The 25213-nt window shown below is 57.1% G+C and overlaps 1 protein-coding gene across 1 annotated transcript; it reads left to right on the top strand.

The window, feature by feature from the left end:
• The first annotated feature begins 23714 nt into the window (after nucleotides 1–23714).
• Nucleotides 23715–24899, top strand: LOC123164421 (uncharacterized). The gene is made up of 2 exons (XM_044581893.1): nucleotides 23715–24432; nucleotides 24505–24899. The coding sequence occupies exons 1-2, from the start codon at nucleotides 23818–23820 to the stop codon at nucleotides 24571–24573; spliced, it is 684 nt and encodes a 227-aa protein (XP_044437828.1). The 5' UTR covers nucleotides 23715–23817; the 3' UTR covers nucleotides 24574–24899.
• The last annotated feature ends 314 nt before the right edge of the window (nucleotides 24900–25213 follow it).

Raw genomic sequence — 25213 nt, 5'->3', positions numbered from 1 at the left:
TTAGGTTAATTAATATGTTTAATTAAAATGTGTCACTGACCAGTGGGACCCACTGGCCAGGTTGACCAGTCAACCCCTGTTGACTGCTGACGTCAGCATGACATCATGCTGATGTCATAAATCCAGTTTCGAATTAAATTAATTCTGTTAATTCTAAAAATGATTTAAATCTTTAAAAATTAATATAAAATAATCCGTAACTCGGATGAAAATACTTTGTACATGAAAGTTGCTCAGAACGACGAGACGAATCCGGATATGCAGTCCGTTCGTCCGCCACACCTCCCTAACATATCGAACTCGCAACTTTCCCCCTCCGGTTCATCTGCCCGAAAACGCGAAACACCGGGAATACTTTCCCGGATGTCCCCCCCCCTTCGCCGGCATCACCTACTACCGCGTTTGGGCACATCACGCTTTGTCATGTCATGCGTCGTTATGCATCTGTTTGCATTGTATTCATTGTTTCTTCCCCCTCTTCTCTCCGGTAGACTACGAGACCGACGTCGCTGCTGGTGCCCCGACCGACTACGCTGTTGACGACCCCTCCTTCTTGCCAGAGCAATCAGGCAAGCCCCCCCCTTGATCACCAGATATCGCCTATTCTTCTCTATACTGCTTGCATTAGAGTAGTGTAGCATGTTACTGCTTTCCGTTAATCCTATCCTGATGCATAGCCTGTCATTGTTGCTATGGTTGTTACCCTTACCTGCTATCATACTGCTTAGTATAAGATGCTAGTGTTCCATCAATGGCCCTACACTCTTGCCCGTTTGCCATGCTATACTACTGGGCCGTGATCACTTCGGGAGGTGATCACGGGTATATACTATATACTTTATATACATGACACATGTGGTGACTAAAGTCGGGTCGGCTCGTTGAGTACCCGCAAGTGATTTTGATGAGGGGGCTGAAAGGACAGGTGGTTCCATCCCGGTAGAGGTGGGCCTGGGTTCCTGACGGCCCCCGACTGTTACTTTATGGCGGAGCGACAGGGCAGGTTGAGACCACCTAGGAGAGAGGTGGGCCTGGCCCTGGTCGGCGTTCGCGGATACTTAACACGCTTAACGAGATCTTGGTATTTGATCTGAGTCTGGCCATTTGGTCTATACGCACTAACCAACTACGCGGGAACAGTTATGGGCACTCGACGTCGTGGTATCAGCCAAAGCTCTTCTTGACGTGAGCGAAGGAGCGGCGCGCGCCGGATTGGACTGGAACGCCTGCTAGGCTAGGTCTGCTTCCGGCCGCGTACGCAACGTGCAGGTGTGCAATGGGCGATGGGCCCAGACCCATGCGCGCATAGGATTTAGACCGGCGTGTTGACCTCTTTGTTGAGCCTAGGTGGGGTTGCGACGTGTTGATCTTTCGCGGTCGGGCATGACTCAGAAAAGTGTGTCCGGCCAAATGGGATCGAGCATGTTGGGTTATGTGGTGCACCCCTGCAGGGAAGTTTATCTATTCGAATAGTCGTGTCCCTCGGTAAAAGGACGACCCGGAGTTGTACCTTGACCTTATGACAACTAGAACTGGATACTTAATAAAACACACCCTTCCAAGTGCCAGATACAACCCGGTGATCGCTCTCTAACAGGGCGACGAGGAGGGGATCGCCGGGTAGGATTATGCTATGCGATGCTACTTGGAGGACTTCAATCTACTCTCTTCTACATGCTGCAAGATGGAGATGGCCAGAAGCGTAGTCTTCGACAGGACTAGCTATCCCCCTCTTATTCTGGCATTCTGTAGTTCAGTCCACTGATATGCCCCTTTACACATATACCCATGCATATGTAGTGTAGCTCCTTGCTTGCGAGTACTTTGGATGAGTACTCACGGTTGCTTTCCTTCCTCTTTTCCCCCTTTCCTTTCTACCTGGTTGTCGCAACCAGATGATGGAGCCCAGGAGCCAGACGCCACCGTCGACGATGACTCCTACTACACTGGAGGTGCCTACTATTACGTGCAGCCTGCTGACGACGACCAGGAGTAGTTAGGAGGATCCCAGGCAAGAGGCCTGGCCTCTTCGATCGTTGCTACTTTTGTGCTAGCCTTCTTAAGGCAAACTTGTTTAACTTATGTCTGTACTCAGATATTGTTGCTTCCGCTGACTCGTCTATGATCGAACACTTGTATTCGAGCCCTCGAGGCCCCTGGCTTGTATTATGATGCTTGTATGACTTATTTATGTTTTAGAGTTGTGTTGTGATATCTTCCCATGAGTCCCTGATCTTGATCGTACATATTTGCGTGCATGATTAGTGTACGGTCAAATACGGGGGCGTCACAAGTTGGTATCAGAGCCGACTGCCTATAGGAATCCCCCTTTCCAACTCCTTGGCCGAAGTCGAGTCTAGACATTGCAAAAACTTTTACTAACATGGTTGTGTGTCTTCCGGGCCCACGTTGCCATTGGGTGGTATTAGGATCTTTTACTCCTTGTCTATACTCTGGGACTCTGATCTCTCTTCTATTCGGGTTAAGTGAATTTTGCTAAATCTAACATTAGGATCTCGTTATCACTTTCACCCGGAGAGCCCCTTATTACTGATGATCGTCTGCTGCACGTGAAGACCCTGAAGATACTCTCCGCTGATAACCCGAGAACTTGTGTTCATCGCTTTTGCAATTCCCTTTCATCGATAAACTCCTATGGATAACCGCGTATACTCGCCATTCATACAATGTTTCCCAGTTGATCTTGTTATTACAAGATACCCCGAAATTATCTCTGTTGTTCCGTGAATCCTTGAGCTTACTGCCTTGCTGTTCTTTGTCACCTGAATACCCCTACGGATAATTCTCGCACTTACCGAGTATCCGCTCATCCCCAATTGATTCAAGTATTTCACAGAAGTGTTCAAAATACCATTCGATCTTCCGAAAATCCTCAAGAGCCTGTTTGCTCTTGAAATTCTTGCTTACTTGCATTATGATTAATCTTAAGTCGTAATCTTATTGGCATCTCTTGTCATTATCATTTTGAGTCCGTTGATTCAATTTGTTGCGAATGCTCGCAATCCTCAATCAGATCCTAGAATTTATCCTTCCGGCTTAGACGTCATTTGAAACGTGAGCTGGTTCTCGCCAATCAAATTGTCGTCGATTGTGCCCCTATGTCTATTGAACATATCCATCCTTGATCAGAGCGTCTGTTTCTGATCCTTCGCTTTGTAAATCATAATTCCTGTCGGGTGGTTGGTGCGACATATGCCAAGGGATGGCTTATCATTGTGGGAGCCAATAAAACGTCGCCGGTGCCTGGAAACGGGATGAGGCGAAGACATGCACGCCGGCGAATCTTACCCAGGTTCGGGGCTCTCCGAGGAGATAACACCCCTAGTCCTGCTCTGCGGGGTCTCCGCATGATCACTAGATCGATAAAGGGTAGCTACAATCGCTCCTAGAGCTGTTGGGATCAAGGGAGAAGAAGAACAAGGCTAGCTCTTGCTTCTCTCTATCTATGGTGTGTGTGCTATGCGTGGGTGTTAACCTAGAAGCCAACTATGCTCAAAGGCCAAACCAGAAGCCAACCCTTTGCATGGGTGCTCCGGGGGGTTTATATAGGCCTACCCCCCGGGGGTACAATGGTAATCCGACTGGGAACTGGTCCCAGCCGTCAGTGTCTACGCTCGCCGGCTTCTCCGCCGGCTGCTGGGTCCCGCCGGCTGGTGGGTCCCGCCGGCTGCCGGCTACTTGGTCGACAGGCCGGTCCCACCGCCTAGGGTCTTGTCGGCGGCTGCTTACTGTAGCCGCGCCTCTGATGATGAGGGCTTTGTCGAGGTGAGCGTGGCTACAGTGGGCCGCCTCGGGGGCTATCACTGTAGCCTCACCTCGTCTTGTCTCCTTAATGGGGCTCCTGCTTCGAGGAAGGGAGTAGCCGGCTTCTGGAGGCCGGCTATACTCCTTGGCCGACTAGGAAAAGCCGGGCCGCCTTCACGCCTCTCTCTAGCTGAAGGGGCCCGCAACCCTTGGGCCGTACAGGAGTGGGTCGTGGATGACGTCGAGGCTAGCGTGGCTACAGTTCCGAGCCGCACGAGAGACGTCCCTCCCGTACGGCCTCCTGTAGCCATGCCCGCCTCGGGCTTCGGGGGTCGTGGGCCGCACTGTGGCCATACCCCGTCAGGTCGCCGTTATGTAGGAGTGGTTGTGGTCTTGGCCGGCTCCTAGGAGTCGGCGTCCTTCTTGGCCGGCTTCTTGGAGTCGGCCACCCCGTGGTCGTCTTGGGGAGGAGTTGGTGAGGCTGGGTCGCCTTCCGGGAGTCGGCTTTAGTGGTAGCCGGCCGGGGAAGGCGGCCCAAATGCCTGGAGTGCTTGAAGGCCCAAAGGCCTGATAAATTTTCTGAAGAGTCAGGGGTAGTCGGTTAGGCTACCCGTGGCCATTTACTCCGACAGTAGTCCCCGAAGCTGATTGGGCTTCGAGGTGGAGTGGGGTTCAAGAAGCTCGATCAGCTTCCTATCGTGACAAGCCGGCAGCTGGGAGCCGGCCTTGGTCAGGCGCGCCGCCTTAGTCGAATTCTTCTGGAGTCGGGGGGGCGGGAACCCGCAGGCATGTGCACCGGGCCTCGGGCCGTCGGCGTGCCACGTGGCCGGAAAGCCTGCCAACCCACGCGCGTGACGGGACGTCGCCGCAGGGAGGGGGCCCGCCACGCCCGCTCCCCGGCCCAGGCGCGGATCCTTTGTATCCCGAAACCGCCCGCACGTTCCGTGCGGCAGTTTCGGCTCGCACTTATGCGTAATAAACGCGAGACGTGGGGGGAGTGGGCGCAGTTAATCCCACGTCTCCCCCCACGTCCGGCCTCTTCGGCCGCGTGAGGCTATAAGTAGGGGGAGGTGGAGGGCGGCAGGCCCTCGCACGCTCCTCCTACTTCCACCGTCTTCTTGCCTTGCTCGTTCTCGCGACAGCGCCTCGCCGCCGCGCTCTTCCTCCGCACGCTCCTCCGCCGCCGTGCTAGCTTCCGCTATGCCTCCCCACGTAGAGCAGCTTGGCGGGGATTGGGATGGCTCCATCGTCCATAACGACCACATCGACTTCCTCCGCGACACCCGGCGTCTGCCCAGCGCGGACAAAGTGGAGGTCCGCCTCGCGCCGGAGAAGGAAGTCAGGCCGGCGCCGCGGGAGGGCGAGCGGGTGGTCTTCCGCTCGCACTTCCTGCGCGGCTTCGGCCTGCCAGTGAGCGCCTTCTTCCGCTCCTGGCTGGACTTCTATCAGCTCCAGCCGCACCACCTCACCCCCAACGCGGTGGTGCTGCTGTCGGCCTTCGTCACCCTGTGCGAGGGCTATCTTGGCGTCCTCCCCACCCTCGAGCTCTGGGGGGAGTTCTTCCAGTCGAAGCTGGGCACGCGCGTGCGGGGCGTGCCGGCTCAGACCGACGCCTTCATCGCGTCACGGAGATCAGGCGCCGACAACCCATTCCCCGTCATCACGCTGATCCAATCGGTGAAGAAGTGGCAGAAGTCGTACTTCTACGTGCGGAGCATCGCTCCCCGGGGCGACTACCTCAACCTGCCGGCCTACGTAGCCGGCCCACCGGCGGGCAGGCTGCCCCGGTGATCCTTCCGGGCCGTGAAGCTGGCGCCGGGAGGAAACGCCGCCATCGCCCGCCTGCGGGTGATGGTCTAGTCGGAGGGCCTGACGGGGCCCGACCTCCTGGCCGCGTTCGTCACGCGCCGGGTCCTTCCGCTCCAGAGCCGGCCTCATCTGATTTGTCAGATGAGCGGCCAGCTCGATCCGAGCCGGATGTGCACCAAGGAGATGCCGCAGCCCGACGCCGCCGACATGGTGAATTACCTCGCCAACTGCCAACTTTCCGAAGACTGGCAATTCGGCAAGGAGCCATACAGCCGCGCCAATCCTCCGCCTACGGTACGCTCCCCTCGTCTCTTTTTCTCTCTCTCTCTCAGCTTTGTCGCCGAGTTCCTCTGGGCCGACTCTAACTCAGTCGGCTTGCTCTTTTGACAGAGTCCTCTGCTTCGGCCGGCCGGCGGGGCAGACGTGGAGCGCCGCTTCGTCCCCGACCGGACCGAACACGACCAGGAGGACCCCGACCTGGGGGCGGTCCATATGGAGGATGCCGCCGAGCCGGCCGGCGGCCAAGCCGGCGGCGAAGCAGGCGGCTCCGGGTTCACCGCTACCTTCGACGACTGGCCGGACGAGGACGAAGCCGAAGCCGTCCCGCACCGCCAGCCGGCATCCGGACACGGCGCGGGCTCCTCCGGCGCGCAGCCTGCTCGGGGTAGAGGCCAGAAACGTCGCGCCACCCAGGGCATGTTCGGTAGCCGGACGAAGAAGCCCAGGGGTGGGGCGGCGGCCACCAGGCGGGAAGAGGCGGCCGCGAAGGCGGCTCGCTTCCGCAAAGTGGTGAAGCAGCCGCAGACTGTGTCGGCGTAAGTTCTCTCTTTCTATGTACTGTCCTTCTTTCTTTCCTTGGTGGTTCTTGAACCTTCGTCTTCTTTTTCAACGGTCAGGGCTCCGCTGTCACTTGAGCGGGCGGCTGCCGGCTCCGTCGTCGAGTCGCCAGGGGGCTCTGGGAGCACCACCCGCCGCGTAGATCCCCGCGCCGCCCTCCTGGAGGCGACGGAAAGGAACGCGCGGGAGGTGCGGGAGGAGCAGGAAGCGCGGGAGGCGGAGGCACGGAGGGCAGCCGCCGCCCAGGCAGCTCGGGAGGAGGAGGCAGCGAAAGCGCTCGCCGAGGCCGCAGCCAAGGCCCAGGCAGAGGCCGAGGCCGAGGCGGCGGCAGGGGAGGCTTTGATGGTCACCCCCCTGCGCACCATGGCGCCCGGGGACGTGGATCCCTCGCCAGGGGGAGCCAGCGGTTCCCAGCCGGGGCTGGGAGGAAGCGGCGACGACGTCATCATCTTGGGGGAGGCACCGGGGCCGACTCCTCCAACCAGGGCGACCCAAGGCCGCCAGCCTGAGCCTGCGCCCGCACAGTCGGCGGAGGGCGAGCCGGCCACGGGAGCTGAGGTGGCGGTCCGGGTTTTGACAAGCCGGCGCGCAGGGAAGGCCACGTCGGAGCCGCAGAAGGCTGCGTCGGAGCCACAGCCGGCCGTGGGCTCCAGCTCGTCGGCCCGAGACGCGGAGGCGGCCAGCGCTACCTCGGGGTGGACGCCGGGCGGAGGGACAGCCGTGGTGAACGTCGCTGCACAAGACGTCCGGACCCGGCTGCAAAGCCAAGCCGCGGCGCTGAGGCAGTTCACCGACGAATTCCTCGCCACGCGGGCAGCCATCCGGGTTAGTATTCTCATCTTGTTCTTTCTTGATCTTGATTTCTCTCGTGGGGGCGCGTCAGCGCACCCACTGGGTGTAGTCCCCGAGTTCCGAGTCGGCTGCTGAGCAGGCGGCTTGGAACTTCTTGGAGATTTTGTTTTTGCTGCTTTTGTTCTCACTTCGGTCTTCTGTCCGTCTTGCAGGACTACCACAACCTCCGAGCGGCCGCCTTCAACTCCCAGGCTCGGGAGCTGACTCAGAAGACCGCCGATCTCACTGAAAGCCGAGGTATGTGACTTGATCTTTATCTCATGTGGGGGCGCGTCAGCGCACCCACTGGGTGTAGTCCCCGAGATTCGGGCCGACTGCTGAGCAGTCGGCTCGGATCTTCCTTGATGATTTCTCATTGTTCTTCTTCTTCTTCTATCTCTGCAGCGGCCAACGCCAGTCTGAGGGCACAGCTGGGGGAGTCCCAGACTGCTCTTCGTGCCAAGGACGCGGAGCTCGCCGCCTTGGTGCAGGAGCGCGACCGCCTGGTCAAGAAGCTGGCCGACCAGGAGGAAGGCCACAAGGCGGCGCTGAAGGCTGCGCAGGATCGCGAAGCCACCCTCCAGGCCGAGTTCGAGACGGAGGCGGCCGGCTGGGCAGAGGCCAGGCAGACTCTGGTCTCCGGCTATGGCCAGATCGAGGATCTGGTTGACGGTAAGTCGTCTACCCCTTCGTCCTTTCTTGCCATCTGCCATTTGACTTGTTTTTCTGATTTTGGTGTTTTTCTTTCCTTTTCTTCTTCGCGCAGAGTACTTCCCCGGCTATTCCACTGCCGCCAACCAGGCCATCGAAGCCCGTCGCCAGGCGAAGAGGCAAGCCGGCTTCGAGATCTCGCCAACCGCCGGCCGCTCGCTGGAGGAACAGCTCCTGGCGATCCAGGCTCGCATCCAGCCGGCTCACAGGCTGCTCCGCCGGCTTCAGCGCGCGGGATCGCAGGTCTTGGCCGCCCTCTGGCCCGGCCAAGTGGTCCCTCGCACCCCCAGTCGGACCGCCGACTGGCTGGAGGTGGCAGTCGGCCGCTTCGAGGCTTGGAAGGCGTCAGCGGCTCGCTCCGGCGCCAGGCGGGCGCTGGAGTTCGTCAAGGCCTGGTATCCCGGCCTGAACCTGGACCAGCTGGCGACCTGGCGGCAGCAAGCCGACACGGAGCTGGAGCCGGCGCGGCCGGCCATCATTCGGCGGGCTTCAGCGATCGCCGACTACACCGACACCAACGTCTTCGCCCCCGAGGTGGACGACAATGGAGTCGCCCAGCCGGAAGATTGGTTCGGGCTGGACCCGGCGTACGGCGAGGACTCGGCGGAGGAGATCGACTCCAGCGACGAGGGCGAAGAGGAGGAGGAGGAGGGTGAAGACGCCGAGCCGGCTGGTGGAGTAGCCGGCCAGCCTGACCGCGCCTCCAGCACTACGTCGCGTGCGAGTGCGTCTCCTGCCGCGGGAGGTGGTCAAGCCGGGACCAGCTAGGCGGCCACTCCTTCAGCCGGCGAGCTGCCTTCACCGACCAGCTCGGCCTCCAAGTCGCGCCTTAGTCTTCTTTCTTTTGTTTTCCTGTCTTGTTACTTTTGAACAATGTTTGGTTAAGTCTGCACAATTCCACCCACTGGGTGTATTCAAACTTAAGTCTGTTGCCAGCCTTTGGGCGGCTTTATGTATATAAGTTATGCAATCGGTCTTTCCTTGTACTTTCGCTTTTTGTCCTTCTGCTTTTTTCCTTTGCCGCCCTCCCTTGGTTGCCGCCTCCCTAGTCAAACAGTTGCTCTGCAATCTGTAGCCGGGGAGTGCCTGGCCGATTGGGGAGGGGGAAGTACTTTTAGCTCTGCCGGACTTAAGCTAAGTTTTTTAGGAAGCCGGCCAGCCGGCTGCTTTGACAGCCGGCAGGCATATATGGAGGCCGTCTCTTTGCTATATAGGTTAGTTGTTCCTTAGCCGTTTTTCGTGTGGGCGTCCTTTCTGTCTTCTCTCTTGCTAGTCGGACAGTCAGTTCTTTGAGCTGCGACTTTCAACAAGAGAGGACTTGGGAGCCGGCGCACTACTTTGCTGACTTCGGGAAGAACTTTGAATATAGCTCAAGGCGGCCAGTCCCCGGGCCGACTAGTCGAACCCGGTGCCGGACAAGAATTCAAAATGTAATAATACATTCATGGATATGACACTCGTCATTCATAGATAAATAAAAGGCAGTCCCCGAGTACTGTTCGGGGGGCCTGTTGGTTTGTACTTAATACAAAAGGGGTAGCGTGATACATACTGCTTTTCAGCTGTAAAATCGTCTTAGGAGGTTTGCGTTCCATGGTCGCTCCGACTCCTTGCCGGAGTCGTCTCTCTTGCGTGCTCTTGGCTTTTGCGCGTCGATCAAGTAGTAGGAGTCGTTGCCGAGTGCCTTGCTGACGACGAAGGGGCCTTCCCAAGGGGCCGAGAGCTTGTGCTGGCCGGCTGTTCGCTGGATCAGCCGGAGCACAAGGTCGCCCTCTTGGAAGGATCTTGGCTTGACCTTGCGGTTGTAGTAGCGGCGCAGGCCTTGCTGGTAGATGGCGGACCGGCTGAGGGCTAACAGCCGGCCTTCTTCCAGTAGGTCGACGCCGTCTTCTCTTGCTTCTTTGGCTTCCTCCTCCGTGTACATGGTGATCCGAGGCGAGTCGAACTCGATGTCTGTTGGGATGACAGCCTCGGCACCGTACACAAGGAAGAATGGAGTGAAGCCGGTTGACTTGTTGGGTGTAGTGCGCAGACTCCAGAGGACAGCCGGCAGCTCTTCGAGCCAGCAGCCGGCCGATCGCTCCAGTGGTACAACCAGTCGGGGCTTGATGCCGGAGAGGATAAGTCCATTTGCTCGCTCGACCTGGCCGTTTGACTGCGGGTGGGCAACGGACGCTAAGTCCAGTCGGATGCCCTGCGTCGCGCAGAAACGTGCCAGTGCGCCTTTGGCGAAGTTCGTGCCGTTGTCGGTGATGATGCTGTGCGGCACGCCGTACCGAGTAGTGATGTCGGTGATGAATGTCACGGCAGTCGGCCCGTTCAGCTTCTTAATTGGCTTGGCTTCGATCCACTTTGTGAACTTGTCCACAGCAACGAGTAGATGTGTCATGCCACCGCGGGCTGTCTTGAAAGGGCCCACCATGTCCAGTCCCCAGACGGCAAAAGGCCAGGTGAGGGGAATGGTCTTGAGGGCAGAAGCCGGCAGGTGTTGTTTGGAACTGAAGACTTGACATCCTCTGCAGCTCTTGACTATTTCTTTAGCATCCTCCAAGGCAGTCGGCCAGAAGAACCCATGGCGGAAAGCCTTGGCCACGAGGGATCTTGAGGCGGCGTGATGGCCGCATTCGCCTTGGTGGATGTCTTTGAGGATTGCCACTCCTTTTTCTGGCTCGACGCAACGCTGGAAGACTCCAGTGACGCTGCGCTTCACAAGCTCCCTGTTGATTATTGTGTATGCTGCGGCTCGTCGTTGCACTAGTCTTGCTGCGATCTCATCAGCCGGCAGCTCTCTGCTGACTAGGAACTTGAGGATGGGCTGGGCCCATGAGGGAGCTGTGACTTCTTCTGCTGTTAATGTGGCCACCATGACTCGGGTGGGTGGGTTGGGTGTTGCATTGGAGTCGACCACCGCTTCTTGTGTCGTTGCAGTCCCCGGGCCGACTGCTGCAGTCCCCGGGCCGGGTTCTGAAGTCCCTGGGCCGGGTGCGACTACGTCAGTCCCCGGGGCAGTCGTCGAAGTCCCCGTGCCGCCTGCGGGATTTCTTGAGCCGGATCCGGCTGTTTCTGGCGCAGGCGGTACGAAGATGGAATCCGACTCTGGAGACGGCTTGATGGACGGCTTGAGGAGGCGCTGGAGGGAGACGCCAGTCGGTATGGCTTGTCGGGTGGAGCCGATCCGTGCTAGGGCATCTGCTTGGTCGTTGTCGGCCCTTGGCACGTGAAGGAACTCGCACCCTTCGAAGTATCCGCTCATCTGCTGGACGAGGAAACGGTAGCTCGCCATGTTTGCGTCCTTGGCGTCCCAGTCGCCAGATGATTGCTGGACCACCAAGTCTGAGTCGCCGTAGCACAGGATCCGGCGTATGCCGAGTTCTTTGGCTAGCCGGAGCCCATGTACGAGCGCCTCGTACTCGGCCACGTTGTTGGAGGCGGCGAAGTGGATCTGCAGCGTGTACTTGAGCTTGTCGCCTTTGGGAGAGGTGAGGACGATGCCGGCTCCCAAGCCGGTGCGCATCTTGGACCCGTCAAAGTGCATCCGCCAATGGGTAGAGTCGGGAGCCGGCGGTAAGTACTGGGTCTCGGCCCAGTCGACGAGGAAGTCGGCCAATGCTTGCGACTTGATGGCGGTGCGGGGTTGATAGAAAATCGTGTAGGGCGCCAAGGCAATGGCCCATTTGGCCACCCGGCCGGATGCATCCCGGCTGCCTATGATCTCGGCGAGCGGGGCAGTGCACACGACCGTGATGGGGTGCTCTTGGAAGTAGGGCTTCAATTTCTTGGCAGCGAAGTACACCCCATAGCACATCTTCTGGTAGTGCGGGTAGTTTTGCTTTGAGCTGGACAGTACTTCGCTGAGATAGTAGACCGGCCTCTGGACCAGCTGGGCTCGGCCTTCCTCCGGGCGCTGGACCACAACAACAGTGCTGACGACTCGGCTTGTCGCGGCGATGTAGAGGAGCATGGGCTCCTTCTCAGTCGGCGCAGCCAGGACAGGCGGAGTGGTCAACATTTTCTTCAACTCATGGAAGGCTTGGTCGGCTTGATCATTCCACTCAAAGTGAGTGGACTTCTTCATGAGTCGGTACAGGGGGAGAGCCTTCTCTCCTAGTCGGCTGATAAAACGGTTCAGGGAGGCTAAGCAGCCAGTGAACTTCTGCACATCTCGCAGCTTGGTGGGAATCTCCATCCTCTCGATGGCCTTGATCTTGACAGGGTTGCACTCAATGCCGCGTTCGGAGACCAGGAAGCCTAGCAGCTGGCCGGCTGGCACTCCGAACACGCACTTCTCGGGGTTGAGCTTGATCTGGAATCGGCGCAAGTTGGCAAATGTTTCCTTCAGGTCTTCCAGCAAGGTACCGCGCTTCTCTGTCTTCACCACAATGTCGTCTACGTAGACGTGGGCATTTCTGCCGAGTTGTTTCAAGAGACATTTCTGCATGCAACGCTGAAAAGTGGCACCGGCGTTTCTCAAGCCGAATGTCATTGTCAGGTAGCAGAAAGCTCCAAAGGGTGTGATGAAGGCAGTCTTCAGGCGGTCAGCCGGGTCCAACTTGATCTGATGATACCCTGAGTATGCATCCAAAAAACTTAACAGCTCGCATCCGGCTGTGGAGTCTATCACTTGGTCAATCCGTGGCAAAGCAAACGGATCCTTTGGGCAGGCCTTGTTCAAACTTGTGTAGTCTATACACATGCGCCACTTGTTATTCTTCTTCAAAACCAGAACTGGATTGGCAAGCCATTCTGGAAAGAACACTTCCATGATGAAGCCGGCTGCAAGGAGCCGGGCTATCTCTTCTCCCACGATTCTTCGCTTCTCTTCTGATAGTCGGCGGAGGGGTTGCTTGACCGGCTTCGCATCAGCTCGGACATGTAATTTGTGCTCGGCGAAATCCTTCGGGACACCCGGCATGTCCTTTGGGGACCATGCAAAGATGTCTCGATTCTCACGGAGGAAGTCGACGAGCTCGCCTTCCTATTTACTGTCCAAGTTCGCCCCAATCACGGCGAACCTCTCCGGGTGCTCCGGGTCTAGAGGTATCTTCTTCGTCTCTTTGCAGGCTGGAAGGAGCCCTGCGCATCACAGTCCTTGGGGTTGGGGGACAAGGCCGGCTGCTTGCCGGCCATGGCCACAACCCGTTCCAACATCTTCTTCTCTTCTGCCACCACGAGGGACTCGGCCAGCCGGCTGCTGGCCATGGCACACTCGATGGACTTCTTGTAGTCGCCGGCTACCGTGATGATCCCCTTCGAGCTCGGCATCTTCATCTTCAAGTAGGCGTAGTGGGGCACAGCCATGAACTTGGCCAACGCAGGTCGGCCAAGTAGTGCATGATAGGGGCTCTCCAAATCCACCACCTCGAACCATATTGCTTCCCGGCGAAAGTGATCTTTGTCTCCGAAGAGAACATCCATTTTGATCTTGCCGATTGGAGAGCAAGATAGGCCGGGTACGATACCATGGAAGACGGTGCGGCTCGGCATGAGCTGCTTTGCTTTGATGTTCAGCTTGTCCATGGTATCGCGGTACAGTATGTTGATACTGCTTCCGCCGTCTATCAGGACGCGGGAAAATCTGGCAGCTCGCCTCTCCGTCGCAAGGGTGACGTCCAGGACCATAGCATAGGAGCCAGGCGAAGGCATCACCTCTGGGTGGTCGGCCTGGCTCCAGCTGATGGGCTTTTCCGACCAGTGCATGAACTCGGCGGTGCTAGAGGCGACTGCGTTTACTTCTTGGTGCTGCCGGCGTCGGCTGCGCTTGTCGTCGACTTGACTTGTGAAGACGACGTAGGCGTCGTGCGCTTCGGGGAACTCGTCTTGGATGGCGCCGACTGCCGGCCGGGCCGCCGGCTGCTGGGGAGCTGGAGGCGGCGGGCCGGGAGGCGGAGGCGGCACCATCCCTTCGCCCTTGGTGATGCGGGTGAGCCAGTGGCATTTCCGTGTTGTATGGTTGGACGGCTTCGCGCCGCTGTGGAACTTGCAGGGAGCATCGAGTGCTTGTTCGTAGGAGAAAGACGGCTGCCAGGGCGGCCGGCCACCCTTCTTCTTGGGAGCGGGCCGCTCTTCGGGCTGCTCGTCTTCAACTGTGGCCACCTGCCGACTGGAGGAAGTCGGCATGGGGCCCTTGCGCTTGTGGTCGTTCTGGTAGGGGCGCCGGTTAGGGTCGCCAGCCGGCGTCTTGGGAGCCGGAGCAACTACTTTCCCCGAGGCGTCCACTCGGAGCTCGGTCTTCATGGAGGAGTCGGCAGTGGCGTACTTGTCGCGATGACTAGTAGCTCGTCGAGGGTAGCCGGCTCGTCGCAGAGGAGTCGGTGCTTGAGGAGGGTGCCCTCTCGGCACCCGGCAGTGAAGTACTCGATGGCCTGGACCTCGTGCACTCCCTCGCAGGAGTTGCGGAGCTCGGCCCATCGCGTGAGGTAGTCGCGGGTCGACTCGTTGGGCCCCTGGACGCAGAGGGAGAGCTGGCGAGGCTTGGGAGGCCGCTTGTAGGTGCTGGTGAAGTTGCGGACGAAAACTTCGGTGAAGTCCAGCCAGCTGTTGATGCTGTAGGGCTTGAGGCTGTTGAGCCATGTGCGCGCCGTGCCCTGCAGCATCAGGGGGACGTACTTCACAGCGACACGCCGATTGCCGTTGGCGATGCTGACGGCTGTGGAGTAGTCGATGAGCCAATCTTCCGGCTTCACCGAGCCGTTGTACTTGGGCGTGTCTCTGGGGAGCGAGAACCCTTTGGGAAAGGGCTCGTCGCGGATGCGGGGGCCAAAGCATGGCGGGCCGACATCGTCTTCTTCTTCTAACGCCAAGGATCGAGCAAGGCGGTCGATCCTGTGGCGGGCGTCGTTCTCGCCGACTCCTTCTCGGCGGCCGAGTCGGTCGCCAAGAGTCGGATGGGTGACAGGCGGTGGAGTGAGGCGTCTTTCTCTTCGAGGCGGGGGAGGAGGCAGGTTTCCCTGGTGCTCTACAGCTCGAGGGCGGCCATCCGCGTCGCGCTCGATGGTAATGCGAGTCCGGCTGCGGCTGGCAGCCGGCTCCTTGTCTTTCTTCTGGCGCGCGCCGCTCGCAGTCGGCGAGCGGGACGTCGCGGCGTGCTCCCGGCGCGGGGGATGGCTATCAGCTCGGGCGCCGGCTTCGTGCCGTTCTGCAGCCGCGTCGAGCAGCTGCTGGATCCGTCTTGTCATGTAGGGAGCTCATCGGCTCCCAGCCCATTGAGCTCCTCTGCAGCCGCCTGAGCGGCTCGCAGATTCTCGAGCGGGGTGGCGTAGACGGGGCGATCTGCGCCCAGCATGCTGGCAACGGCTGCGCCGCGCTTCTGGACGAAGCCGGCTCGGCTCGGGCCGCTAGGCGGCGGCGTCCCGAAGGCGGCGCGGTCGACTTCGCGCTGGTGGGCCTCGGTGAGGCGTCTCATCGAGGCTATCTTCTTGCCCTCCGCGATGAGGGCAAGGCGGCGTGCCTCCAGGGTCTCGGCGTCGGCGTCGGCCGGGATGGGGACGGAGAGGTCGTGCATCGCCGCTTGCTGAGCGTCGCGGGCGTTCTCGCCCGAGTTGGAGACGTGGCTGATGACCAGCACTTCGGTGACAGCGCTGCTGCCGCTGTCAGCTCGAGGGAGGGGGTCGTCGAAGACCACCACGTCGGAGGGGTAGGCGTCGAGCGACGCGGTGTCGGAGTCGATGAGCATCGGGTCGGTGGAGCCGACCGACTCCATGTCCGCAGCGGGCTCGCTGGAGACGTGAAGTTGGTCGAGGAGGCTGACGAGGCGGCTCTCGGGGTAGTCGGTGCCTGCGTCGGACGCAGGCTCGTCGGAGATGCGAGTCTCGCCGAGCAGATCGGCGAGGCGGCTCGCTGCGCAGGCGTCGTCGACGCCTTGCAGCGCGTCGAGGCAAACGCCATCGGGCGCAGCAGGCTGGCTGCGCTCGCGGGGGAGGAAGAGGGTTCCCGTCCAGAACAGGTCTCCGGACGACGGTGCACCTGGCCCCACGGTGGGCGCCAAATGTCGGGTGGTTGGTGCGACATATGCCAAGGGATGGCTTATCATTGTGGGAGCCAATAAAACGTCGCCGGTGCCTGGAAACGGGATGAGGCGAAGACATGCACGCCGGCGAATCTTACCCAGGTTCGGGGCTCTCCGAGGAGATAACACCCCTAGTCCTGCTCTGCGGGGTCTCCGCATGATCACTAGATCGATAAAGGGTAGCTACAATCGCTCCTAGAGCTGTTGAGATCAAGGGAGAAGAAGAACAAGGCTAGCTCTTGCTTCTCTCTATCTATGGTGTGTGTGCTATGCTTGGGTGACTGAAGCAACTATGCTAGCCCGAACCCTTTGCATGGGTGCTCCGGGGGGTTTATATAGGCCTACCCCCGGGGGTACAATGGTAATCCGACTGGGAACTGGTCCCAGCCGTCAGTGTCTACGCTCGCCGGCTTCTCCGCCGGCTGCTGGGTCCCGCCGGCTGGTGGGTCCCGCCGGCTGCCGGCTACTTGGTCGACAGGCCGGTCCCACCGCCTAGGGTCTTGTCGGCGGCTGCTTACTGTAGCCGCGCCTCTGATGATGAGGGCTTTGTCGAGGTGAGCGTGGCTACAGTGGCCCGCCTCGGGGGCTATCACTGTAGCCTCACCTCGTCTTGTCTCCTTAATGGGGCTCCTGCTTCGAGGAAGGGAGTAGCCGGCTTCTGGAGGCCGGCTATGCCCTTGGCCGACTAGGAAAAGCCGGGCCGCCTTCACGCCTCTCTCTGGCTGAAGGGGCCCGCAGTCCTTGGGCCGTACAGGAGTGGGTCGTGGATGACGTCGAGGCTAGCGTGGCTACAGTGCCGAGCCGCACGGGAGACGTCCCTCCCGTACGGCCTCCTGTAGCCATGCCCGCCTCGGGCTTCGGGGGTAGTGGGCCGCACTGTGGCCACGCCCCGTCACGTCGCCGTTATGCAGGAGTGGTTGCAGTCTTGGCCGGCTCCTAGGAGTCGGCGTCCTTCTTGGCCGGCTTCTTGGAGTCGGCCACCCCGTAGTCGTCCTAGGGGGGAGTCGGTGAGGCTGGGTCGCCTTCCGGGAGTCGGCTTTAGTGGTAGCTGGCCGGGGAAGGCGGCCCAAATGCTTGGAGTGCTTGAAGGCCCAAAGGCCTGATAAATTTTCTGAAGAGCCAGGGGTAGTCGGTTTGGCTACCCGTGGCCACTTACTCCGACAATTAAGCTACAGTAATTCTCTGCTAATGGTGCCATGTCACCACGGTTACTGTTGCTAATCTCGCGTTAGTTCGAACCCGATTCAAATTCAAGTTCAAAATCAAATCAAACGGTAAAAGTTTTCAAACATTAAAACTAAAATGTTCGGGTTGTGCCAAATAATGCGTAGGTAATTATGATGGAGAAGCGACACCTTTATAAAATATTTAAATACTATTAGATGAATAAAACAGTAGCGAAAACTATTATCTAAATACTTTTAAATTCAAAAAAATTACAAAACTAATTTAGTTTGGGTAGCAAGTTAGTGTGGCTGTGACATATTTGGTAACATCAAATTAGGTGCCATTTTGGTATTTCGCTAAAACAAAAATAAAGGGAAACTAAAAGAAAATAGAAAAGAAAAATAAATAAAACAACACACACACAGGGCAGAGAACCCCCTTGGCCCAACTGGGCCTCGGCCCAGCCGCCCCCACCTGGCCGCTAACAGGCCGACCCACCCACTCCCCTCCATAACCCCCCACTCTCCTCGGTCCAACCCTAACCGACACCCATTCCCCCCTCCCACGATCCCCACTCCCCCTGGATCCACTCCCCCTCTCCCTCCCACAGGATCGGCACCGTCGCGGCACCTCTCGCGCCCGATCCCGCCCGTCGCCGTCCTCCATCGCCCCCAACCGCTCCGCCCCCCCCCCCACTCCCTCTCGATCTCTCTCTCGCCCTTCCCCGATCTGGATCGGGGCAACCCCCCGATCCCATCGCCCCTCGCCGCCTCGACGTCGCCGCCACCCGTCCCCATAGCTCGACGCCGGCGCCCTGCCACCTCGTCGCCCCGTCCACGACCGCGCCGTCGCTAGACCCCGACCGGAGCTACCTCGACCCCGCCTCCCCAACGTCGCGTCGCCGGACTGCCTCCTTGTCTTCCCCAGCGCCGCACGTTGTCCCCGTCCTCCTCCCCAAGGGCTTCACCGAGCCACGCCGACCCTCTCCTCGGCAACGCTAGTGAGCGCCACCCCCCTCTCCCCCTCGTCTAACGCGGACACGCCGTGGTCACCGCGCCCCGCGTGCGCTCGGCCGCGTTCACCGCATCCTCGCCAGCCACCCGTGCCTGCCCGCGCCGGCCTTGGCCTCCTGCGACCAAGCACCGACCGCGCCCAGCCCCTACCGCCGCCCGGCCACCACCGCCTCCATACCGCGACGCCTGGCCGCACCCGCCAGGGCCGCCGCCGTCCGGGGCCGCCCCTGCTCCCCGCCACCTGCCGCTGTCGAGCGAGGCCGCCGGCGCAGTTGGGCCTCGTGCCCTCGCTGCGATGGCCTCGGGCACGGACACCCATCGCCCGAAACCGCAGCGCCCCTACGCCCGAATCGCCCGGCGCCCGTTGGCCCGACCCGATAGGCCCCCAGGGCCAATGGCAAGCTGGGCCCAGCCCCTGAGAACGTTTATAAAAAAAAAGAAAAAAAAGAGAATTAAAAAATATAAATAAATAATAATAATAATAATAATTAATTAATTAACTTAATTAATTTTGATTAATTAAACTAGTTAAACATTAGTTACCTAATTAACCTAATTAGCTAATTAAGTAGTCAATGGCAGTGGGGCCCACCCCTAATTAATCCTGATTAGGTTAATTAATATGTTTAATTAAAATGTGTCACTGACCAGTGGGACCCACTGGTCAGGTTGACCAGTCAACCCCTAGTGACTGCTGACGTCAGCATGACATCATGCTGATGTCATAAAATTAATTCTGTTAATTCTAAAAATGATTCAAATCTTTAAAAATTAATATAAAATAATCCGTAACTCGGATGAAAATACTTTGTACATGAAAGTTGCTCAGAACGACGAGACGAATCCGGATATGCAGTCCGTTCGTGCGCCACACCTCCCTAACATATCGAACTCGCAACTTTTCCCCTCCGGTTCATCTGCCCGAAAACGCGAAACACCGGGAATACTTTCCCGGATGTCCCCCCCTTCGCCGGTATCACCTACTACCGCGTTTGGGCACACCTAGCATCACGCTTTGTCATGTCATTCATCGTTATGCATCTGTTTGCATTGTATTCATTGTTTCTTCCCCCTCTTCTCTCCGATAGACTACGAGACCGACGCCGCTGCTGGTGCCCCGACCGACTACACTGTTGACGACCCCTCCTTCTTGCCAGAGCAATCAGGCAAGCCCCCCCCCCCTTGATCACCAGATATCGCCTATTCTTCTCTATACTGCTTGCATTAGAGTAGTGTAGCATGTTACTGCTTTCCGTTAATCCTATCCTGATGCATAGCCTGTCATTGTTGCTACAGTTGTTACCCTTACCTGCTATCATACTGCTTAGTATAGGATGGTAGTGTTCCATCAGTGGCCCTACACTCTTGTCCGTCTGCCATGCTATACTACTGGGCCGTGATCACTTTGGGAGGTGATCACGGGTATATACTATATACTTTATATACATGACACATGTGGTGACTAAAGTCGGGTCGGCTTGTTGAGTACCCGCAAGTGATTTTGATGATGGGGCTGAAAGGACAGGTGGCTCCATCCCGGTAGAGGTGGGCCTGGGTTCCTGACGGCCCCCGACTGTTACTTTATGGCGGAGCGACAGGGCAGGTTGAGACCACCTAGGAGAGAGGTGGGCCTGGCCCTGGTCGGCGTTCGCGGATACTTAACACGCTTAACGAGATCTTGGTATTTGATCTGAGTCTGGCCATTTGGTCTATACGCACTAACCAACTACGCGGGAACAGTTATGGGCACTCGACGTCGTGGTATCAGCCGAAGCTTTTCTTGACGTCAGCGACGGAGCGGCGCGCGCCGGATTGGACTGGAACGCCTGCTAGGCTAGGTCTGCTTCCGGCCGCGTACGCAACATGCAGGTGTGCAATGGGCGATGGGCCCAGACCCCTGCGCGCATAGGATTTAGACCGGTGTGTTGACCTCTCTGTTGAGCCTAGGTGGGGCTGCGACGTGTTGATCTTCCGCGGTCGGGCATGACTCAGAAAAGTGTGTCCGGACAAATGGGATCGAGCGTGTTGGGTTATGTGGTGCACCCCTGCAGGGAAGTTTATCTATTCAAATAGCCGTGTCCCTCGGTAAAAGGACGACCCGGAGTTGTACCTTGACCTTATGACAACTAGAACTGGATACTTAATAAAACACACCCTTCCAAGTGCCAGATACAACCCGGTGATCACTCTCTAACAGGGCGACAAGGAGGGGATCGCCGGGTAGGATTATGCTATGCGATGCTACTTGGAGGACTTCAATCTACTCTCTTCTACATGCTGCAAGATGGAGATGGCCAGAAGCGTAGTCTTCGACAGGACTAGCTATCCCCCTCTTATTCTGGCATTCTGTAGTTCAGTCCACTGATATGCCCCTTTACACATATACCCATGCATATGTAGTGTAGCTCCTTGGTTGCAAGTACTTTGGATGAGTACTCACGGGATCTTTCCTTCCTCTTTTCCCCCTTTCCTTTCTACCTGGTTGTCGCAACCAGATGTTGGAGCCCAGGAGCCAGACGCCACCGTCGACGACGACTCCTACTACACTGGAGGTGCCTACTACTACGTGCAGCCCGCTGACGACGACCAGGAGTAGTTAGGAGGATCCCAGGCAGGAGGTCTGGCCTCTTCGATCGTTGCTACTTTTGTGCTAGCCTTCTTAAGGCAAACTTGTTTAACTTATGTCTGTACTCAGATATTGTTGCTTCCACTGACTCGTCTATAATCGAGCACTTGTATTCGAGCCCTCGAGGCCCCTGGCTTGTATTATGATGCTTGTATGACTTATTTATGTTTTAGAGTTGTGTCGTGATATCTTCCCGTGAGTCCCTGATCTTGATCGTACACATTTGCGTGCATGATTAGTGTACGGTCAAATACGGGGGCGTCACACTAAGACAACCTCCCCGGCCGTCGGGGGGTTGTCCATGTCGCCGTGCAGTATTGGACGCTTCCACTCTACATCAACACAAACTAACCTGCAACATCAAACATGTCTTCGGGGCCATTGACCTGGCATCCTCGTCGCCTGGTGCAGACTGACTGCCACCGTCAGCGGTCATGGCACCGCCTACCATCAGATCTGCCGTGAAGCTGGTAACCCAAACGACGGACGTCGTCAAGGAGGCTAACCCTGCCCGCATCGGAATCAGCGGCCTAGCGAGCAGCTCGTAGGGTGGTGCGCACAACACACACGACAAGAGCAGCAACTCCGATGAGGCAGCTCTCAGTTGCCGCTACTACTAGAATTTCAATGTACGTCAAATGCTTGGCTCTTCGCGGAGAACTGAAACACGAGCACTCGGCAAAGCTAAGTAAGCCGAGAGGTAAACTCAGCAATAGATGAAGCACGACAAACACAGGCATTTACTGAGTCATTGTTCGAAACATACTCGAAAAAAGGATCATCGGCAAACGCTCTATTTGCCGAGAGCCAAACAGTGCTCCCACAGCAAAGAAGTGCCACGTGGCAAGTCCAGCAGTGTTTAACGGCTCGGTGACGGTGGGTATACTTTGTCATGAGCCTGTGACTTGGCTCTCGGAAAATCATTGTGTCATTGCATGATTATTTTAGTCCCACCTCGCCTAAGGACAAGCGTCACGACTGGTTTAAATAGTCAGGTAGTTCAGAAGCAGTAAGCTTCGGTCTTCATTACACTCTTAAGGATATGAGTCGTCACTATGAATCTTCACCTCTTCCGGGCAGAGAAGGTCCATAGTGACACTCCATATTCCTCATGAGAGCAATCATGGCTGCCGGCTCTTTTTATTAATTCAGATAATTAAACTTTCTTTTACTTTTTCGTCTGTGTGAGAGCAATGATTCAACCGTTTAAATCCATGAAAAAGTGTACGATGCCGAAAATCCTCGGGGGCTGGCAGGGTGTCATCACATGGCTGATGTAGGGTGTGGTAAAAGTTTGGGTGCATTTCGAACAAGCCTCACCTGAGGCGGCTTGTAAACTGCACCATCTCCGAGATAGTCTCTGGGTATCAAGAGGGAACGTGTCCAGTTTGTGAACGAAGTGCGGGTAATATTGCTCCGTTGGCCTTGAAACTTCTTCTGCTCTCAAAGGAGGCCATTGCATGACACGTGTAAGGCCCTCATATTTTTCATTGCACTCCTAGGGTTTCAACGCCGTAAATTGCAGATCTACAAGGCGGACACATGAAGTCAGGGCCAGAAGCGACATGGAAAATCATATATGATGTATTTGCGACATGCGTAGGCCTTGTGCAGACGTGGAAGGGGTAGGCCTTGCCACCGGGGGAGGGGGGCGAAATTACCTCGGCGACATACCTGATTCAACCGTTTAAATCCACGAAAAATTGTACGGTGCCGGAAATCCTCGGGAGCTGGCACTATGTCATCACATATGCAAAATCCTATATGATGGCTTTGCGACATGCGTAGGCCTTGTGTAGAAGTCCTTTTTCCAAGCGTCGCTCTCGGTAACTATATGCATTTCCGAGCGACACTCTCGGTAAAGGTCTGGCCTAGCTCTAGGCCTGGGGATCTTTTCAGAGAGCACTCTCAGTAAAATGTCTGACCTAGATATAGGCATGGGGATCTTTTCCGAGAGCCCCACCGACAGTCGCTCGGGAAAAGTCACGCGGGTCACTTAAATGAAAATTCCCCGCGCGCTTTCGCACTTGTGTGCGTTCTCTCCTCTCGACCCCCCCCCCCCCAGCCGGCGCTCCCCTCGGCCGACAACCCTCCTCGGGAGGTGGCAGACCCAGGCGTTGGGGAGGTGCGGTTGTGCTGGTGGTGGCCGGATCCAAACAGAATCGGTTGGGCTCAGTGCGGCAGCGGCGGCGGCATATTTGGTTGTGGGGAGCTATGGGAAGGGGGTTGTTGGGCGGCGAGGGGTGGATTGGCGTTTTTGGGCAGCAACCTTCGTGCCGCATATATGCAGCCAGTTCTTTTTGGGCTACCCAAAAACGTTTTTGACCATGTTGGAGTTTTTGGGCAGCTATCGGGGAGGTTTTTTTGGCCTCCAAAAGCCCAAAAAGGCGGTGTTGCCCTTTTGTTGGAGATGCTCTTATGTGCATGATTACTATATCCAGTTTTGTATGACATGCACGGTTTTAGGTCGTCAATTTGACTACCGAAACACGCCTTGCACGTCATTAAAATGTATCCTTAGATTTGTTGTCAAATGAAGCTTTAAAGTATTTTTTATGTTTTAATAGGATCATTCAACATGAAGGTAAATGTGTAGATAAGCATTGCATTGTATGCACTTTTTTCCCTAAGCAGGAAGGTACATTGAAACAGTTTAAAAATGATGATCCATACAATGACTAGAGGGAGAACTTCATAGAGAAATGGAGTGTACACAAACGAAAGCCCACATGAAACAGCAAAAAAAAACACCGTTTCATAAATAAATCCCAAAAAAGACATAGAGCATAGGGAGAAACCTCATTGTACCCTCCCCCTAAATTCATGCGTACACACACTCCCCCCCTCCCCCCGTTACTTATTCACCAATGACACATCCATCTATTTCCCCTTTTAGCCCACGCTTTAAATGCCGCAAGCAAACCCACCCTCGTCCCCGTTGTATCTCAGATCTCGTCCTCACCACATTACACCGTACCCCTCTCATTGCTGCCGCAACCAGATCTAGAGCAGCTGCAAAAGCGGCGATTGTGGGCGCGACATCGCCCCCGTCCATGGTGAACTCGGCGGAGCCGCCGCCTGCGGCTTTCCCACCAGATCTCACCAAGGAAGGTGGTGTTAGGGAGGCGGGTGGCGGGGCCGCGAAGGTAGATCCAACGCCATCGAGTGCCCACCGAGGGAGGCTGATGTCGCTGCCATCAATGCTCAAGCCCTGGGGGAGCCAACGGCGGCTGCGGTGCGTTCCCGTCAACCGCCATGGAGAAACCATCGCTCCGGACACGGGATCCTCCTCGAATCAGCAATATGAGGTAAGCGAGAGGCTACAGCTTGGCCTTGGCAACGTGGCAGAGGCATCGGGCACCGGCAACCCCGCTGTCAACAAGTACCCTGAAGTCACCGAGGCGGTTTCTCCACAGCCGTTGAAGGCACGCCGTGGCCGCCCGCGTCGCCTTGCTATGCCATCCCTCGCAGCCATGACTGTCGCGAGTGCGTCGCCGCAGGCATTCGAGCGCGAGCGGCGGTCGGTCCGCGCAGATGCGCTCAAGAGGCCGCGATTCTCCATATCACTCTCCAAGGAGGAGATTGAGGAAGACATCTACGGCCTCACCGGCGCACTCCCGCGTAGCCGCCCTCGCGGTCGGCCCCGCAAAGTGCAAAAGCAGATCGATGTGAGTTCCCGTGCCTCCTCTGCTCCCTCCCTAGGGACCCGTTTTTAATTCCATAAACGCTCCTGTCCCCAGCTGCTATTTCCCGGCGCGCGGTTATCGCATATCAACATGGAGTCCTACCGGGTGCCGGACAATCGCTGACCCTGTCAACTCAACAAGCGCCTCCACCCAACAGTAAGCAAGCAAAGTGAATTCGCAGATCACAGTTCACATTCAATTCGGTGCTGCCATTGTTAGCTACATAATCCATCGATTAATTGTTCAGATAGAGTCAGAGTTGGTATGTATGGATCCCACCAGGAAACTAGTTGTAAGCAGCAAGTGATGACTTGTTAGTGATTTCTAATTTTGAGTTGTACTCCGTGATATTCATTTCCGTAATAGCACTAGTGGTGGTTCGTTACTTTGGTATCATCAGCAATTGAAAGGACGTAATGTGGTGTACCAGTAATTGCATTGCTCTTGATGCTCGAGTTAGTATGTTCGTTGATGCTAGTACATTCCTTCACATACATCCCTATTGCAATCTCAATGCTAGTACCAGCTTCAGTGCATACAGTTTCTTGCTATTTTTCTCTAGAAGATGTTTTTGCTAGCTAACTGTTGTGGCGAGTGCCAGTACTGCTTGACCGCGTTGTAGCTGGTTGACATGTGGGCCCGGGACCAAAAGGTTTCGAAAACCCTGGCACCGCGTGGCCTTGCCAGCGGGTGCTGCATAGTTCGTCACTTGTTTCCTGATCCCTCGTGGGGTTGGCGTGTCTGGGAGGCCCGAGTGAGGTAA

Source organism: Triticum aestivum, chromosome 1D (assembly GCF_018294505.1).
Source record: "Triticum aestivum cultivar Chinese Spring chromosome 1D, IWGSC CS RefSeq v2.1, whole genome shotgun sequence".
Classification (NCBI taxonomy): domain Eukaryota; kingdom Viridiplantae; phylum Streptophyta; class Magnoliopsida; order Poales; family Poaceae; genus Triticum; species Triticum aestivum.
This window is presented reverse-complemented; position numbering and strand designations above follow the sequence as displayed.